General features: G+C 39.7%; 1 protein-coding gene and 1 pseudogene across 3 annotated transcripts in view; one reads left to right on the top strand and one right to left on the bottom strand.

The window, feature by feature from the left end:
* PCCA (propionyl-CoA carboxylase subunit alpha) overlaps nucleotides 1–20,227 on the bottom strand; it is a 369,494-nt gene that overhangs the window by 160,229 nt on the left and 189,038 nt on the right. For all 3 annotated transcript variants that reach the window (XM_081815165.1, XM_081815167.1, XM_081815166.1), the window contains one exon: nucleotides 11,361–11,471. In XM_081815165.1, coding sequence (XP_081671291.1) covers nucleotides 11,361–11,471 — 111 coding nt within the window. The remainder of the gene's footprint in view (nucleotides 1–11,360; nucleotides 11,472–20,227) is intronic.
* On the top strand, nucleotides 60–522 carry LOC102741955 (ubiquitin-ribosomal protein eL40 fusion protein pseudogene; annotated as a pseudogene).

Raw genomic sequence — 20,227 nt, 5'->3', positions numbered from 1 at the left:
GGTCTCAGTCTTCTCAAAACATAGTCTGTAAGAGCAATTCTCGGTTCCGCCGCCCGCCCTCTTTCTCTTCAACGAGGTGGCGGAGCAGTTTGGTGGCGGCAGTCTTGCGGATTCACGCCAGCAGACGCAGAGATGCAGATCTTTGTGAAGACCCTCACAGGCAAGACCATCACCCTGAGGTCGAGCCCAGTGACACCACTGAGAATGTCAAAGCCAAAATCCAAGACCAGGAGGGCATCCCGCCTGACCAGCAGTGTCTGACTTTTGCGGGCAAACAGCTAGAAGATGGCTGTACTCTGTCAGACTATAATATCCAGAAAGAGTCCACCCTGCACTTGGTGCACTTGGTGCTTCGCCTCTGCATCATCGAGCCTTCCCTCTGCCAGCTGGCCCAGAAATACAACTGCGACAAGATGATCTGCCGCAAGTGTTATGCTCGCCTGCACCCCCGCGCTGTCAACTGCCGCAAGAAGAAGTGCAGACACACCAACAACCTGCGCCCCAAAAAGGTCAAATAAGGCCCCTCCACTGGCTCTTCCTTTGCCGCAGGGCGGCCTCCTGCCCGAGCCCCAAGGCCCAATAAAGTTTCCCTTTCACTGACTGGAGCAGTAAAAAAAAAAAAAAAAAAGAGCAATTCTCAAAGTGTAGCCTGGAGACTACTGGGAGTCCCCAAGAGCCTTTGGGGGCCTGTAAGGTCAAAACTACTTTCATAATCGAGCCCAAGTCAGGCATGGAGCCTGCTTAGGATTCTCCCTCTGCCCCTGCCCCTCCAACCCTCCCACGCTTGCATGCACATGCATGCACATGCTCTCTAAAAAAACAAACAAACAAAAAGTGATGATCTACTCCAACCTCCATGCAGTACGAATGTCTCTTCTACAGTACTGTTTGACAGACGGTTATCTAGGATCTATAAAACTCCAACACTTACAAACTGAAAACTCTTCCAAAGATTTCTAAATCATTTGACTGTTACTTCTCATACTGAGTCAGACTGTTTGTGACTTCCACCCAACTTTTCCAATCTGAAGTAACACCAAATAATTATATTCTTCTAATTCTCTTCTTTCTTACACTTGTACATTACCAATCTTGAAGGATATAGACTGCAATTAGACACCCTGCCCACCATAACTAATCTTATGATAATGGGTTCTAGCATGAGGCTACTCCTGATTTCAAATCAGAGGGGCCTTGATTCCTGTTGTCCTCTTATGGCCTGATGCCCATGACATGTCTACCCTGGCTCTGACTTTGGACTCCTTCTGAATGTTAATGTTCTTCATTACTATGCCCTCTGGTTTTTACCTTGCTGAAATCTCTGGCCCAGCTGGTCCTGATGTCTGGTAATACATGTTCCAAATGTTGTTCTAACTAGATTAGACTCAAATCCGGCCTACCCCTTTGGACCCGAAAGCTGGTCCAAGGCAGAAAGGGGCCCTGACTGAATCTTGGGTTTGAGATGAAGATCAGAGTGATCAATATATCGTATGCTCTACCAACTACAAAACTAACCCTTCTGTGCTAGACACAGTCAACAAATAAATACAAATCAGTGCCTAGAGCTCAACTGGGCCAAACTGATGACAGCTGCCTTATTCCTTATTAATACATCTCCAATTCTCCAGGCTAACCACCTACAGTTCCTTCAAAGTTCTTTACACAAGATGTATTTCTCATACCATCTCTAATAAGAATATGATTTTCATCATCATAATCACTTTCTTTTGCACACACAAAAAAATGGAAGGATAGTTTATTTTAGTTCTTTTCTAACAACGGTAACATTTACAAATTGTGAAATAAAAGACATTAAAATGTAAAGGGCTTTGTCTAGTATCAGAACCATGCGGAGGTAGTCTGTGACTAGGGGTTATATAATCATACTGTGGCTCAATATTATATGCTTATAGCATATAATAGCATATATTAAAAAACTTATTTTAGTTTTTAAAAAATATATCTGCTATTTTTGTAGGTTCCAAGGTATAATATACAGTAATTTTTTAAAATTACAAAAAGTCCAAATGTGAAATTTGAACAAGTAATTTGCAATTGACATATGAAATCTAAAAAAAAAATCCACGTTTTAGCCATTTAATGGACACTGACCACACAATAATAATTTAAAAAGAAAACTAATTTTTTTTTCACAACAGCTTTCAATTTCAAGTTTATGGACCAATTAAAATTTTTTAAAAATGCTAAATTAGGGCTAAGCATTTTGCAAGAGACACAACATTTTACATAACACTATCATTAGTTTTTTTTTTTTTTTTTAAAGATTTTATTTATTTATTTGACAGAGAGAGAGACAGCGAGAGAGGGAACACAAGCGGGGGAGTGGCAGAGGGAGAAGCAGGCTCCCCGCAGAGCAGGGAGCCCGATGTGGGACTCGATCCCAGAACCCTGGGATCATGACCTGAGCCGAAGGCAGTCGCTTAACCGACTGAGCCACCCAGGCGCCCCATTAGTTTTCATTAGAAATCTTTTTGAGGGACTCTTGGGTGGCTCAGTCGGTTAAGCACTGGACTCCTGATTTCGGCTCAGGTCGTGATCTCAGAGTCCTGAGATCAAGCTCCATGCTGGGCAGAGACTGCTTAGGATTCTCTTCCTCTCCCTCTCCCCCTCCTGCTGCCCCACCCAGCCCTCCTACCCCCATTCACGTGCATATGCACTCTCTCAAAAAAAAAAAAAAAAAATCTTTTTAGATCACTTCAGGGGTGCCTGGATACGCATCTGCCTTCAGCTCAGGTCATGATCTCAGAGTTCTGGACTCGAGCCCTGTGTTGGCCTCCCTGCTCAGCAGGGAGTCTGCTTCTCCCTCTCCTTCTGCCCCGCCCCCATGCTCATTCTCGCTATCTAATAGATAAAATCATTTAAAAAAGATCACTTCAATCCCTAGGTAGTAACTAGACTCCTCAATTTTATTCCAATTGTTTTTGTGTTTTATGTCTTATAATTAGTCTTTATCTGGGATTCATTTTTGTATTTGGCATAATTTAAGGGGCTAAGATTTCATAAAAAGTAAGAGGCAAAATTGCCACATATACTAATTTCTGTTTATGAGCTCCCTATTCCATTACACTGACATATTTATTCATTTTTCTGTTTTCTGTTTTCAAGTACTTCCATTCTCACACTTTACATCATATTGTTTAGAGAGGCTCAGCAATACATTTTAATACACAAAAGGCCAATTTTTATCATTTTTCATAATTTTCTTGGCTATTTTCAGAAATTTATGAATACATATAAACTTTTTAATCACTTAAGGTAGTGGACCTTGTGAATCTAACTGACCGTACATAAAATCTGTGTATCAGTTTGGGAAAGATTGGCACTCCTATCCTTTTGAGTCCCCAAACAATAACTCCTATGTTTTTCCATCTCTTCGCGTCTTACTTCTTTATCCTCGACAAGATTTTACAGTTTACAGAATCATATAGGTTCTATGTCTTCCCTATTAAATTTCTCCCCACCATTTTACAAGATACTACAGTTAATATGAACAGGGTTGGCTTTTTTCCATTTTCATTTCAAGTTGGCTCTTACTAACAAAAAGAAGAGACACTAACTTTGCATGCTTACCTTGTTGAATTCAGCCACCTTGCCAAATGTGCTTTTAGTAAGCCTAGAAATTTTTAGTAGTATCTTCTGGGTTTTCTAGGGACAAAATTATAAATAGAAGAAGAGAAAATGTTTTCTTTTTAAAATATTTAAATGAGCTTTTTTTCTTTTTTTGGACTTTTTGATCCTCTAAAACAATGATTGATAATAATGGTCCTTTTATAGAATTCATTTGTTCCTGACTTTAAGGGAAATTTTCATAGCATTTCCTTTAAAATTATGTTTGTTATTCGTTTTCAGTAAGTAGGTTTTTAATCAAATTTAGTTTAATTTTATTTCTGATTTCAGAGTGTTTTAATTAGAAAAGGCAACTGAATTTTTACAAACACCTGTTTAGCATTTTTTTTTTTTTCTGGTAAGCCATCAGTTTTTATGTTTTTCTAATTGCAATGGATACCATTAACAAGCTTAGGGTTTTTTTAGCTTTGAGGTACCACTTGCATACAAAATGGGCCCATTTAAGTGTGCAATTCAAGAGATATGACAAATGGGTATGTCCATATAAAACATGACAACCGTCTATTTAGAATTTTCCACTACTCCAAAATGCTCCCTTGCATCTCTCCAATCAAGACCTCTACCCTGCTTTCCCTCCCTGGCCTCAAGCAACTAAATTCTTTTCTGATTTCATATAAATGGAACCAGATAGTACTCTTTTGTGTCTGTCTTCTTTTGCACATAGTATTTTTGAGATTCACCAGTGTTTCTGAACGAATCAGCAGTTTCTAACATTTGAACGTTAGGAAGTATTCTTTGGCATGAATATACTGCAATCTGTGTAGCCACACACTCCCTGAGGGCTTTCAAAGTAAGTGGGAAGGTGTGATTTGGTTCTAAAGATGAACTCTGGCTACTGAGTGAAGATGAACTGGAAAGTGCAAAGGTGGGAGGAAGGAGGTCCGTGAGAAGGCTGTTCAGAGTCCAGGCAAGAGGGCAGCAGCTCAGGCCGGGGTGGTGTGCTAGTCTGGCACTGAATGGAGACATGCCTGCATTCAATTCCCAGCTTTACCTGAACAAGCGATGGCAAGTGCACGGCACTAAGGTTTGTGAGCAGGTCCACATCTGGGAAAACCTGCAGTTTCGATGAGGGGGTTGAGAACACCTGCTGCCTGTTATCTCCCAGCAATGAAATCCCCACAAGGGCAGCAAGTCTTTTTGCTGACTGAGGAATCCTAAGCACCTAGAACTTTGGGATGTAGATAAAGTGTATTTAAATACTTCTGGATTCTTCCTATCCCTTTGTCAAGTGTGAAGGTAAACAAGAGAACGCTGTAATCTGACACTTGTTTTTCACCTCTGCCAACCTTGACTGAGAAGATTCACAAGCATGATCCTGGGAGTCTGGGGCGCCTGAACAGTGAGGTGGCAGAAACCCCGAGAACCTCCAGGCACACAGGACAGACACGGCCTCACACTTCAGTGGTAGATGTGTTCAACAGCAGCAAGTCACTTCCACTTCAAAGTTAGAACCCTAGCCTGAGAGGAGTTCTAGGAGTTTCTCAAATCCATCTTTTGAAACCTTCAGGAGCATTACAGCTTGATATCTCTGCTGCACTCTCTGGTGAAGACAGGCTGGAAAAAGGGACAGCTCTTAATTTAAAAACCCTTAGTCTTTTTGAAACAGTTTTCAGTATCCCAAGACCCTAGACCACTACCTTTAACCTAATAGATTCAGTAAATATGAAAGAAAGGAGAAAAACTTCCTCCTCACAATCAGTCCTCACCTTCGTAGCCTTTGTGGGGATTGGGATGTATGTTTGGGGGGGGGATTTCAAACAAAAGCCCCAAACCCCAAATAATGTTTAGGTTCTCCCACCGTTACTCATTAAGTTGGTGGTTACTACATGGAGGTCACATCACAGAGTAGCACCCACCAGGTCTGTGATACACCTCTGTAAACCTTGTGCTATTATCACCCCCATGTGCATGACCCAGTTTTTAAGAAGCCTGATCTCAGTCTCTTAAGTGGCTTTAGTTCTGTCATCTATTTTTAACAGTCATCTGGTGCCTCCCTTCCAATCTAGTGTTGTCTTAAATGATGCTGACAGATACCTGATCCTGAGCCATGCATGTTCTCTCTTCGTGGGATGTGGCTTTGCTGATCATCTGCTTCATGTGTAGGCTTCATGTGTTGGGGGATCTGTAGGTAATCTCTCTATGGCCAGTTAGGTTTCTCAGAGAAGAATATTCTACCACTGTGACTGTGAGTACCTGCCTGACTGCCTGCCAGTACTTTGGGAACCAAGTGGGGAATGACGTTTGGGAGAGGGGGCATCACCACATTCAGTATGTCCACACTCACTCAATCCTCTGTCCTCTGGTGTAGAGGGCATCTTATTCTCTATGGAGAAAAATCTCAAAGCTTTTTCCAGATGGGAGAAGAACCACCCTCCTCTAAAGAGTAAGGGAGGGAATACAGAGAAATTCTTCCAGAGATTTTAGACCAGTAGTCTTACTTACAGGAATTTCCCAAGCTATCTGAACCTAATAGTGGCTAAGACTCCTGCAGGGTTCCATGGTGACAATGAGCTATTTCCCAGTTTTTCACGTTGTCAGCTTAGGATTCAACTTTCTTAAGTTGCTAAGTCAGTTAAGAATCATCTTTTGGCTCTTCTTTTTCCAGAATGCTACCTCTTCTTTTTGTCCTCATGGACTTGCGTCTTTAAAAGACTAAATTCAGGGGCGCCTGGGTGGCTCAGTTGGTTAAGCGACTGCCTTCGGCTCAGGTCATGATCCTGGAGTCACTGGATTGAGTCCCGCATCAGGCTCCCTGCTCAGCAAGGAGCCTGCTTCTCCCTCTAACCCTCCCCCCTCTCATGTACTCTCTCTCTCTCATTCTCACTCTCTCAAATAAATAATCTTCAAAAAAAAAAAAGACTAAATTCAGGGGTGCCTGGTTGGCTCAGTCAATGGAGCTTGTGACTCCTAATCTTAGGGTCATGAGTTCGAGTCCCACATTGGGTGGGGAGCCTACTTAAAAATAAATAAATAATAAAAATAATAAATAATAAAAGCAAGTCAAAGGTTAGGAAAAAAATATTTTAAGATTTTATTTATTTTTGAAAGACAGAGAGAGCATGAGTGGTGGGAGCAGAGAAAGAAGCAGACTCCCCCCACTGTGCAGGGAGTCCATTTCGGGACTCGATCCCAGGCCTGAGCCGAAGGTAAACACTTAACCGACTGAGCCACCCAGGCGCCCTTTATTTTTTAAATTTTATTTATTTGTCAGAGAGAGAGCGACCACAAGCAGGGGGAGCAGCAGGCAGAGGGAGAAACAGGCTCCCCGCTGAGCAGGGAGCCCAATGCGGGGCTCGATCCCAGGACTCTGGGATCATGACCTGAGCCAAAGGCAGGCACTTAAGCACTGAGCCACGCAGGCATCCCAAAATGTGTATAGTTAACCTGTCATCTTTACCTCAAATTGGTTAAAGCACTTTTTTCAGTTATTTCCTCAAAAAAGGTATATATAATGATATATTTCTGAATCTTTATTCTAAAATCTCTTTCCATAATTGAGAAGCAAAGGATATGTTAGTTGGGTATAGTACTCTTGGGTCAAGTTCTTTCTAATGAAGTAGATATCTTAAGATTTTCTCATTTGCAGTATATGGAGTCTGAAGAGGATTCTCTGCATATGACTTGGTGTTTCTTTTTTCTTTCTAGAAGCTTTAAAAATGTTTTGTTCTTGATATGCCTACAAGAGCTACTTTTTATCATTAATCTTGTCTGAAACTCAACGAATCTTTCCAATGACACTTCAAGGTTTTCTCAAGAACAGTGAAAAGAAAAAAAAAAAAACCCGACTATTACTTTTAAAATTAACCTTCATTTATCCATTTTCTCTTCATGAACTATTATGTACATACAAAATCTCTCGGGTCTTCCTTCTACATCTCTGCTTTCACACCTTATTTCCTTCACTTTACCTTTTTACTACATATTTTGAGAAACTTCCATTTATTCCTTAGGGTCACTAATTTGGTTCTTAGAAGTGGCCATCCTGCCTTTCACTTTGCTGAAACACTTCTAAAAATCAGTTCTTAGTTCATTAAAGTCTTTCTCCTCTAATTTAATGTCCTTAATTAAATTTTCTTACTATTTTTCAGTAAGTTCAGTCATTTGACTCTCATATGAGTTCTAAAACACCTCCCATCCTCAGGGATTCCTTGAGGTCTTCCACCTTAGATGGTAATCCTTCTCCTTTGTACTCATGGCTCTGTTTGCTCTCAATAGTCATGTCAAAGGATTAGGCACCAGTTTGCTGGTAAATGATTAACAACCAACTTGGGTATGAAGAGAAGAGAAACACACCAGTGTGCAGAATTTGCAGTTTCTTTACTGTAAGTACTTTCTCCAAGGCTGATTTCCAACAATCAGCATCTCATCAGAAAGAACAGATTCAGAGATGAGCAGCAGTGCCCTAGAAGAGTCCTTGGAGAGGAGCTACAATGGTCTAAACACTGCCTCATCCTTGAGGTCAACCTTGATTCCCTTGATCAGAATTGGTTACTTTTTTTTCTGTGCTCCAGACATTTTGCCTCTATCTTCACTTAGCACTTATTTTGTCCTGTAGTGTAGTTAGTTCTTTACATATTTATTTCTCTTGTGATATAAGCTCCTAAGTGCAAGGAAAATACATTATTTGTTTTTCAATTTCTTCGAGAGCCTACAGCAATTATTCGTTGAGTGACTTTAATGACTCAAAGGCAACACAGGAGTCCAAGTATCAAAGTACCACTATCACCAGCTAGACCCCAAGACATGATCTTTACTGCCCACCTGTTTGTGCTCACCAACCTCTGGCCCAAATTTTTCCTTACACTCTTCTTTCTAGTTTCTCTCTTAACTCAGACAAAAGACTCTACAGGCATAAAATCCTGTGATGGAAACCGAAACTAGCCCTCAAGCAATAACGACTGCCTAAAGAGTTCCAGCTGGCCAGACCACCCAGACCAGTTTGAAATCAACCCCGGACTCAAACCTGAGCAGATGGACAATGGAATGACAGTTATCCTTACTTTTTTGTACTAAAATCTCCACCAAAGGAAGAACACAAGCCTCGTTTACGTAATATACAATGTATGTACAGGCATGTTTCCTTATGGCACATGCGTGACCTTATGCCCGTCTTTACATACTATGACAAGGCTCCCTATTTAAATATTCATCCTAACCCTAAATAATAGGAACCCATGCACCATGCTCAGAGAGTCACAGCGTTGGAAGTTACTCCCCGTGATCTCCTTATTTGCTGCAAATAAAGTATCCTTTGCGTGACAACTCCACCTGATGTGGTTTCTACCACATCACCAAGGAGCAAACTCACATTGATTTGGTTACACCACTTTTAAAGGTATAGAAATAAGTGACTAAATTTAATGGTAAAGAGCGAAGTGTAATTAATGGTATATTACTTGTGTTGAATCAAATTTTTACTAAAGATATGCAACTTTCCACAAGAGAAAAGTTAATTCTGATCATTTCCTTTGATGCAGCAAGAGGTTAAACTGTAGCAAGGCAGCAGAGAAAGGAGTCCAAAGTGTTCATTACAGGCCAATTGAAATGATAGTTCTTAAAATATCTTCTTCCTCATTTTCCCTTTATTGCAAAATCAAAATATTATCTTCCCCATTTTTCATTTATTTTTCAGAATCAAGGAACAATAGCATTTCAACATCAGAATCTAGTAAGTATATATGAAGAACACATTCCTGTGTAGCCTATGTTTTAGTTTTAAGCACAGTCATTCCAAAGGTCAATCTTAGAACCTTTAGTAACACTGTCCTAGTCTACAAATAAATTCGGGATAATAAACATATATAATAGAAAATTTTAATGCAGTCATAAAAACAGGCACTTGCCTGTGAACAGTGCCTAGGATAGTTGGACAGATGGGAAGCAGACGGGTAATCCCAAAGGGGCAAAATGACCCGGCCTCAAACATATGGAGAAGATCCTGGATTAACTTCAGTGGCCACTTCCTGCTGTCTCTTTCAGGCACATATATCAAACAATCAAAGATGATACAGTTTAATATATCAAATACCTGCTCTAGGGAAAAACAGGGAGGGAGAAAGAGAGTGATAGGAAGAACAAGAGACAGTAGCCATTCAGAGAAGAACAGACATGAAAATAATATGAGGGAAGACAGTAAGAGGTCCACATTAAGAATGGCAAAGCTAGGTGTGTATTTTTGGAGTGCTTATAGGCATTCTAAAACAATATATAGCATACTCTAAAAACCTGTATGATTTATGATTTTGAATCCTACCAGAACTGAACGAGTACTGAAACAGGGGGAGGTGGAAACTCTATGTTCAATTACTGGCCATTTATTGTATTTTATATTATATACTTTATTATATTACTGGCCATTTAGCCTTATCACGCTCTCTGAGCTTTTGTTTCCTCACATGTAAAATAAAGGCTGAGATTAAATAATGGTTCTTCTAACAACTTATAACAATTTTTAAAACTGTTCCTATCTTATATGAGCATTAAGAGAATTAGACTGTCCATGCTGATAATGCCCTATCAAAACAGAAATGTAATATATTAAGTTTACCCTGGAAAATGGCAATGTTAGGTTTTTAAGTAAATTTCTGAGTTCTCCTGAGAACGTGGAACATTGGGGCGCCTGTTCTGTAAAATCTAAACTAAGAAATTGCTTTGTAAATGTATTCAAAAGCCCAATACATGGAGTTGACCTGAATCTATACACAGCCCCTAATATGACTGAGTCATCTTACACACTAAAATACTCTAAATGGATCTAAAGAACCCTTGCCATTTGTGAGAGAAAAATCTCATCCTCACATATCCCCAAATTCATCAGAAACATATGCAGATACTTCTGGCTTTTACTGGAATAACATTTCCATTAAGTCACATGGAAGTCCTATTGGTTTATCTCACATATTAACCACGTTTTTTTTTTTAATTTTTTTTTAAAGATTTTATTTGAGAGAGAGAAAGAGAGAGAGAGCACATGAGGGGGGGGAGGGAAGAGGGAGAAGCACACTCCCCGCTGAGCAGGGAGCCCGATGCGGGACTCGATCCCGGGACTCCAGGATCATGACCTGAGCCGAAGGCAGTCGCTCAACCAACTGAGCCACCCAGGCGCCCCTTAACCACGTTTTTAATGCTCACTAATGGGTTTTCTCGGTCTCTCACTTGAGCAATTTTTCTACCACCGGAAACACTCACAGGTAACTTCAGAGTGCTAAATTTCACATTCCCCTCATTACTTTATTAAAAGCTTCATTTTATGGATAAAAACAATCTTCTTAAACATCTTCATTTTCATTAATAGGAATAGCATGTGGTATTCTGAAATTTTTAGTGCTAATTTTCATAAAGTTTTAATCATTAGAGTTCCTGCATATACCCATATAATGTAGCAGCAGGGAATACAAATTTGAATTGGCTTTCAGAAACCAGAAGATCAGGTAGGCTAATGCTCTGTCTACATGTTTTACTTCAACACTGGACTCATACCACATTCCACATAGTTGAATTCCTCACTCAACAAAATGATGGATTACTGCACATTCATGAGTCGCTCATGAATACTCAAAATCACGAATGTCAATAGTCTAGGATACTCTATGTTAATAAATCTAGTACAGTATGGGCTAAAGGCCTTAATTTCAAAATAGAAAAATTATACATTAAAATAAAGTATAAAGGTAATAACTTTAATACAGTAAAATACTTCAGTGCATACAAACCTTTAAAGCCATCAGGATACACATCAGAAAGAAATTTAGTGTTGATGTCTCCTTCTATAAAGCGTGAGTTGATTATCACCTCTCGGAGTAATGCAATATTATGTGTAACTCCTAAAAAAAAAAAAAAAAAAAGATATCAGATTGAATTAGAGAACGAGTCAGTTAGAAGTCTCTTACTATCCAGAGAATCTGTGTCTTATGACCATGCAAGAACCAGACAAGATTATTCATCTCCTCGACTTCAAGTAATAACAAAAAATGTCTGAAGCTATGGTAGCAATAAAACACCAAATGCAAACCTAAGAAGCTTATGCTGCCTAGTCAGTTCAATAGGGAAATTAATGTCTTTTCAGTAAATGGTACTGAAACAACTAGATACCCATTTGGGAAAAAAGAAAAACCCTAACTCAGACCCATACACCAAAATTAACCCACACTGGATCACAAATCAAATGTAAAACCTAAAACTATAAGACTTACAGAAAATACAGGAGAAAATTCTGATTATCTTGAGGTAGGCAACAGATTCTTGGGTAGTACACGAAAACCGTGAGCCACAAAAAAAGTGTACTTTATCAATATTTAAAAGTCTGCTTCAAAGGATACAGTTAAGCAAATGAAATGGCAAGCTGAGAGAAAATGTTCACAACACATGTATCAGACAAAAAAATTTACATCTGGAATATATAAAGAATGCTTAAAACACAGTAAGATGACAGAGCAAAAAATGGGCAAAGGTTCTGAACAGACATTTCACAAAAGAAGATATACAAATGAGAAGTTGCTGCACATCACTATCATCAAAGAAATACAACGAGATACCCCCAAACACCAAATTAAAGTGGCTAAAGGTTAAAAGACAGAAACAGCATGTCAGTGGGGATGTGGGAGAACGGAAGTGTCACACCCCGTGGTTGGGATATAAATGGCACAATCCCTTGGAACTGCTTGGTAGGTTCTGAGAAAGTTAAACATATACTCACACATATGACTCAGACAAGTCACTCCTAAATATTTGCCCAAGTTAAATAAAAACACATATCTATACAAACAGTTATACACAAAAGTTATTAGCTTTATTTGCCATAGTCAAAACTGGAAACAATCTAAATGTCAATCAATAGATGAATAAATTAGCAAAATGTGATTTGTCCATTCAATGGAATTCTATTTAGCAATAAAAAGAAATGAATTACTAAAATACACAAGGATGAATCTCAAAATAATTACACTGAATTTAACGAGACTACTGTAGGAGTCCATTCACATAAATTTCAGAAAAGTCTCAACAACATACAGTGACAGAAAGCAGATCACCTGGTTGCACTGGGACAGGGATAGAAAGGTGGTGGACTGCAAAGGCAATGAGGAAACTTTTGGAGGTGACGGAAAGATAGATACAATAGCAATATACGTTTAAAAGATAGTATCTTGATTGTGGTGATAGCTTCACAGATGGACACATATGTCAAAACTCATGCAACTGAATACTCTAAATATGAGAAGTTCATTTTATGTCAAGTATACTTCAATCAGTAGAAGAGGAGGAGAAAGAAAGAAAAAGAGAAAGAAAGAAGGGGAAAGTAAGGGAGAAAAGCTTGTGATCCAACAGGAAACTCAGAAACACTGAGCCTAATACACAAGGACTCCTACAAAGTTAAAATAGGTAACTGCCGGGCCACCTGGGTGGCTCAGTTGGTTAAGCGACTGCCTTCAGCTCAGGTCATGATCCTGGAGTCCCTGGATCGAGTCCCGCATCGGGCTCCTTGCTCAGCAGGGAGTCTGTTTCTCCCTCTGACCCTCCCACCTCTCATATGCTCTCTCTCTCTCCTTCTCTCTCAAATAAATAAAAATCTTAAAAAAAAAAAAAAAATAGGTAACTGCCACAAGAAGGATTCAAACAGTATTGGGTGAGTTCTGTGAGACAGAAGGACTTTAGGAAGAGAGTATTTGATCTTGGTCACGCATATCACAAAGATGTAAAGAGGACTAAAAGGGAGGAGGAGAGCATGTCAAATCCAAGGGAAGCAGGAATTCGATCAGGCTTCCGCAAGAGGAGAAGGACTAGAGCATGACAGAGCTGCATTAATGTGAGGTTTACTAATTCCTTCCAATTTCTTCATCCCACTTCCTTACCCACTTCCTCATCTATACCATTCTGCTGCATAACAAACCCAGAAAGCCTGATTCTGATCTTGCTTCAGTCTTACAGAGTGCTCACTTTCACAAAAATTATTCCCAAGTAAGCAAAGAATCAGACCCTCAGGCTCAAGCACCAGATCTACCCCTCACCTTGGGGAAGCGATTTTGCCTCTCAAAGATTTAGTCTGTCATCTGTAAAATGGTGATCCCAACAGAACCTATTTTGCATTATCATCATGAGGTAACGCTTAAGGCAATGCCAGGCACTCAGGAAAGTGCATTAATTTTGTGTTCACTGTGATCCTTCCACAAGAGAACGGATGCAGAGCAGAAGACAGCACACAGTTAATACACATCAGACAGCAGTTGTGCTCCATCGGGAGTCTCCGCACTAACCTCTCTCCCTAACTTCCAGCTTCACATCCTGCACGAGTCCCGTTCCTCCGAGTTTACAACTCTTTCTATCCACAAGACACAGCCATCCTAATAGGCAGCAGTCAGCAAACTCAGCCTGCAAATCCGACTGCCCCCTATTTTTGTAAATCAAGTGTTTCTGGAATACAGCTGTATTTACATCCAATGTATGTGCTACAAGAGTCAAGCAGTTCTAACAAAGACTATGTGTCCCACGAAGTCGAACTGGTTAACTCTCTAGTCCTTCCCAGAAAAGGCTGCTCCCATTTGCTGTAAGGTTTTCAGCAATGCTGACACTCTGAGCGAATTAATCGCTACCTATCAACACTGACTCTACACCTACTGCTCATGTGCAATTAGACATCACAGGAAAGAAAGTAAGAGCCAACATTGCATACGACAGTATGGCACCTGCTTTGGGGGAACTTTCAGGAACCAGTCACAGAATAAGAAAATTACAAGGAGAAAGGAGATTTAAAAATAAGAACATCGTGATCCAGAGAGACTGAATCTAAAGTTTAGTAAAATAGAAATACAATAGCAATATATGTTTAAAAAATATGGCAGCCTGTGGGTTTCCCCTAAAATGTGCTTTTCATTTTTCCTTAAATGTTCTGCCTTAGCAGAATGAAAGACCCCAGAGACACAGACTCTACCTATCTGTCTTACAGCTGGACCTGACAAACTAATTCCTAGACGAGGGGCTGGAAGGTAGAGCAACGCATCCAACTCCGGCTTCACTTACTTGCAAAGAATTGCTTGGGCTTCCTTTCCTCCCTCTTCCTATGGGCTTCTTGATATGGCAGGAACTCAGCTCTGGAAATGAAGGTGTAGCAGAGCAACACAACGGGGGTGTGGAGGGGGAAGGGGTGTATCTCCTGGAATGACCACAGGACACAAACTTGCCCCATCAGCATAGACCAGCCAGACAGTTAAATGAGAAGTAAATAATTTTCAGGGAACCTGAGTGGCTTAAGCATCCAACTCGCAACCACCCGAGTGGTTAAGCATCTGACTCTTAATTTCGGCTCAGGTCATGATCTCAGGGTTTTGAGATTGAGCCCCATGTTGGGCTCTGTGCTGGGAGTGGAACCTGCTTGAGATTCTCTCTCCCTCTCTCTCCGCCCCTCCCCCTCAAGCCCCCTTCTTAAAAAAAAAAAAATTAGTAAATAATTTTCTATCTTATTTATACCACTGTATTTAAGAATCTTTGTTACAGCAGGTTATCCTGTACTCTAATGTATACATATGGGGGAGAAGGGCATACCTTTCAATATGATTTCCCATCTCTGAACCAACCAACTTGATACATCCACCTAGGCATTGCTCTAGGCATCTCTGCATATTAGACCATGCTACCTAGCAACCCTGTGCGAAACTCTGAGCATCTCTATTCCTGACTCAGAAGATACCAGATGACTAAAACTTTTATAAAAACCAATTTTCAATCTATTCAAACTACCTCAAAACATTTAGAGAAAGTTCCAAATTAAAATATTAATGCTATTCCTTTAGCTAAACTTCCATGGAAGAAGTTATCACCTATAGACAATGACCTAGTAAATATCATTCATAGGACATGCCCTGGACAAAGGCACAGTTAACCCAACCTTGCTCTGTGGGTAATGACTAGAAGGGCTGTTGTAATTATGCCTATTTCTATGAGGAAAGTATTGGAAGGTATAAGAACCTTCTGATGACACAAATAAACCTAACAAATCATTGCAAAAATGTGTCATCTGCCTATATTATAGGTGATATTTGGGTAGATGAAAATGAAGAGCAATTGAAAGCAACATGCTAGGAGTGCTTAGAAAGACAAACTCAGTAAGTAGGAAATTAAAATAAAAGACTCCTTTTATTAAAAGAGGTCAGGCTACAAAAGAGAACGGAATCCCTTTGCTGTATGTTTTACAAACAGACAAAACTAAAGCACTTTTGAAGAAGAAAAGGGTATGGCTCGCCAGAGAAATTTCTATGCATAGGTGACAAGAGATGTAGCATTCCAGGGAGAGGAAAATAGTGGAGACTTAAGGCAAATCTTCCTGGCTGGAAGAAGAAATAGAGAAAGAAAGATGGGTAATATCAGGGAGAAACTTAAAATATTTAAGAATTCTCACTGTTGCTGGGGCGTCTGCGTGGCTCCAGTCAGTGGAGGGTAGGACTCTCAGTTTCAGTTTAGGTCACAATCTCAGGGTCCTGGGATCAAGCCCCACAGAGGCTCCACACTCAGGGCTCTGAGTCTGCATGGGATTCTCTCCCTCTCACTCCCCTTCCCCCTCTACTCCTTCCCCTGGTCTCATGTGTGCACACGGGTGCTTGCACTCTCTCTCTAAAATAAATAAATAAAATCTTTTAAAAAATATATTCTTACTGTTGTCAAAAGCAAATGGATACCACCAGGTATTTCTGTGGAGAGAAATGAAAGAAGGACACCATGGCCAAAGAGCATGAGCAAAGGAGAGAGTGGTGAACGTGAAAAGTCCAACAGGGGCGTTCAGGTCTGACAGCCATGCAAAGATTTTACTTCTCCTTGAGGGCAACCAGAATGGGTGACGCAGGGCAGGTACGACTAGGTTTGTGCTCCAGGAATCATGCTGGTTACTACTGGAAAGGGGACTGGGGAAAGGGGGGCGTGAAGATGGAAAAAACCATTAGCTGACAACTGCGGAGACTTGCTGAAAAATGGCAAGGCCTCTGACCACAGCGAGGGTGTGGGCAATACAGAGAAAGCAGCTGGGCTTGAAAGAGATTTGGCAGGCAGAGAGGGCATGGTGACTTAGTGGATGTCAAGAATGGGGGAGATGGGGGCGTCGGTAGAACATGCGGCTCCCGATTTCAGAGTTCTAAGTTCAAGCCCCATGTTGGGTGTATAGATTGCTTAAAAATAAAATCTTGTATTTAAAAAAAAAAAAAAAGAATGGGGAAGATAAGTCCCTTCTGGCTCTGGCACACTACATGACAGAAGCCACCACTTCATGAAAAGAAACAGGTTGAAAGGAAAACATCTGATCCACTGTGGACAAGTTAAACTGGAGAAACCTGGGAGAAGAGACTGATGGTGTCTGAGGGGTTAAAGTTCAGAAGAGCAGGCCAATTAGAACGCAGATCCACCCAGAACATACAAAGCATGGAGGCAGACGTCCACATGGAGGAATTCAGAACGGGAAACAGAGAAACGCAAGACAAAGCCAGCAGTATGTAACTTATTCCTATATAATAACTGAAGTTTTAGAAAAAATAAGATACTAAAGAAGAAGCTGAAAAGGATGAAAACTAGAAGATCAAGGTGCAGCTGGATTTTATTTCCAAAAACAGTGTTCTTATGTGCAAATTAATATTTCAGAATGTTTCCATTTGTAAGTTCACGTATAAATAAATAATTTAGAAAGGCAATCTAACTTTCAGGATTTTTGTCCTTCAGTTAAATAAAAATAATACTGTTTTAGACTTTTATATTTCGTATTTAACTTTACTGGCTCTCCCGTTACAGCCTAGTGATAGTATAAATTTTCCTGCTCTCCTGTGAGCCTGAGACTGTCTTCAGGAAACTCTAACGCAGATTTCAGAAATAATAATCATCTGAACAAAAATAAGATTGTTTTCTGACACTCAGTGACCAATTTGTGACTGAGGACATCAAAAAATTAAAATGTATGCAGTTTTACAGGATAAATGATATGTTATACTTTTATTCTACATTCAAAGTTGAAAAAGTAAGCAATTTTAGAAAATGTAAGTCAAAGGAATTATAAGCAAATATTAATTTACATTTTGGATATCAAAGAGCAGAGCCATTCAAGCACACAAATGAAGCCTGGACTTTCAAAAATCTTTCTACTTGAATAGTAAATAGAGCATGAAAACAGACTTTTATCTTGCTAAAAGACGTTTCAGGAATAAAATTACTACACAAATGCAGTTTCTCTTTAAATGTTCTCTGAATAAAATATTACCATCCACTCATTATCTGATTCTCTTTCCGAAGGACTAGAAGATAAAACAGTAGCTAATGGCAGACAACCCAAATCTAGGGGCCTCACTGACTCCAAAGACTACTGTACATTAATTAGTTCTAAAGCCAAGTGGGGGAATAATCAAAAAAACTATTTGCTTTTCCTAAAAGCTCAAAAGACCAGATAGATGGAAAAAATCATGGAACTGTTAAGAGAGATCCTACACATCTGAAAGTTATCATTTTGTACGGAGTTTACTTTCTTTCCAAGTCCCAGGAAAGACAATGTTCTTTCAACTGATCCTTGTTCAAACACGAAGTCGGTTGTAGAGGTACTCTGAGATGTAGTTTATAACTTCAATGATATTATTAATCATATACTCATAAAAATTATGGCTCTGAGTTTTAGACAGGGAATTGAAAATGACCTCTGCCAAAGTTCACGGGGTCCCATCTGTATGGGAAGTCACGACCAGGCCACAGAGGAGAGGACCCCTAGGAGCAGCTTTCTCCTGACTACCTGCTGTTTCCAAAACACTGGCCAGACATTAGCTGCACACGCTGCCAGGATCAAACGGAGGCCAAAAGCCACTGCTTATTTCATGGGGACTCAGAAATTAACTTGAACCAAATTACATTTTTGCTCTCAAGATTTTTTATTTTAATAAAAGCTCACAATCAACTTGAGAAAAAAAATATTATTTGAACTAAGCAGTCATCCAACAAGACAGTAAACTGTCCTTCCTTTTCTGCCCTTTACAAAACAATTTCTTTAAGCCCTCTATCCTTTAGAATTCATCAGATGAATAATATAGAATCACAAATACATCTGTTTTTATTCCTTAAATAAAATTCCCTAGCTTTGGGGGGAGGAGGCACATGCTCCTCGTCACCTATTTTTTTGAACTTTTTATTTTGGAATAATTGCAGAATTACAAAAAAAAACCCACAAAAATAGTATGAAGAATTATTGTATATCCTTCACCCAGAGTCACCAAATGTTAACATCTGTTAACACATTTATCATTCATTTTTTTTTCCCGTTATACACACACACACACACACACACACACACACACACACACACACACACACTCTTTTCCTTACATATCTGGGGGTAAGTCGAAAACAGGATGTACTTTACCTCTACATACTTCAGTATTTCCTAAAACCAAGGTAAGTCTCTCATGTAATCACAGTACAATGACCAGATCTGAAAATTAACATTGGTAACAGTATCATTATCTAATCTGCAAACCTTACTCAAATTTCACCAACTGTCTCATTTATGACCTTTACTACAAAAGAAAAACTTTTTTTTCTGGTCCAAGAACTAATCCTGCATTTAGTTGTCACGTAGCCTTAGTTTCCTTTGATCTAGATAAGTTGATCCACTTTTGTTGTTTCTTGACCTTGACACTTTGGAAGAGTGCAAGCCATTTATTTCACACACTGTCTTCCAATTTGGTTTGTCTGCTGTTTCCTCATGATTATATCCAGGTTATACATGTTGGGGAGAACATCACAGAAACAATGTGCTGTTTTCAGCACATCATACATCAAGAGGCACATGATGTTTGATACGTCCCCCTACCAGTGATATTAATTGTGAGCATTTGGGTAAACTGCCAGGTCTGTTCATTTTGAAGATATTATATTTCCCACTATCGTATCTCTTCGGGATATACTATGAAACTATGCAAATACCTGTTGCTCATCATATTTTCACCCACTAATTTTAGCATCTGTCATTGATGATTCTTACCTAAACAAGTGGGCACAAATGGGGATTTTTCTACATCAATTAAAAATCTACTGTAGAAAAGAGCTGTGCCTCTTCCCCCTTTTATCTTTCTTATCTATTTATGTCAGTATGACCCCACGGACTCTTATCTTATTCCAAGGGCTTTAATCCATTGCTACCATTATTTATTTTGTTGCTGAAGTTTTCCCAGGTTGGCCATTGGTAACCCCTTAGAGCTGGCTCCTGTGTCTTTTTAACATATCATCATATTACTTTCTTATACAAGATGTTTCAGACTCATCTTAACACTCTTCCGGAAATCAGCCATTTTACCATGGAGTACTGGTTCCATTTATGAGACAATGGTATTTAAAAAATAAGATCTGGGTTCTTGGTATGCTCATCGCTATGGGTGTCAATGTTTCCATGACCTCTCAGCAGGCCAGTGGTTCTCAATCGAGGGTGATTTGCCTCCCTCCCTCATGACATATAGCAGTGTCTGGAAATACCTGATTGTCACAATTGAGGGGACACTACAGTCATTTAGTGAGTAGAGGACAAGGGTGATAATAAATATCCTACAATGTGAAGGACAGCCCCCCCACACAACAA

Source organism: Leptonychotes weddellii, chromosome 3 (genome assembly GCF_054177405.1).
Source record: "Leptonychotes weddellii isolate Sample4059 chromosome 3, ASM5417740v2, whole genome shotgun sequence".
NCBI lineage: Eukaryota > Metazoa > Chordata > Mammalia > Carnivora > Phocidae > Leptonychotes > Leptonychotes weddellii.
The sequence above is the reverse complement of the archived record's forward strand: the minus strand, read 5'-3'. Positions and strand labels throughout refer to the sequence as shown.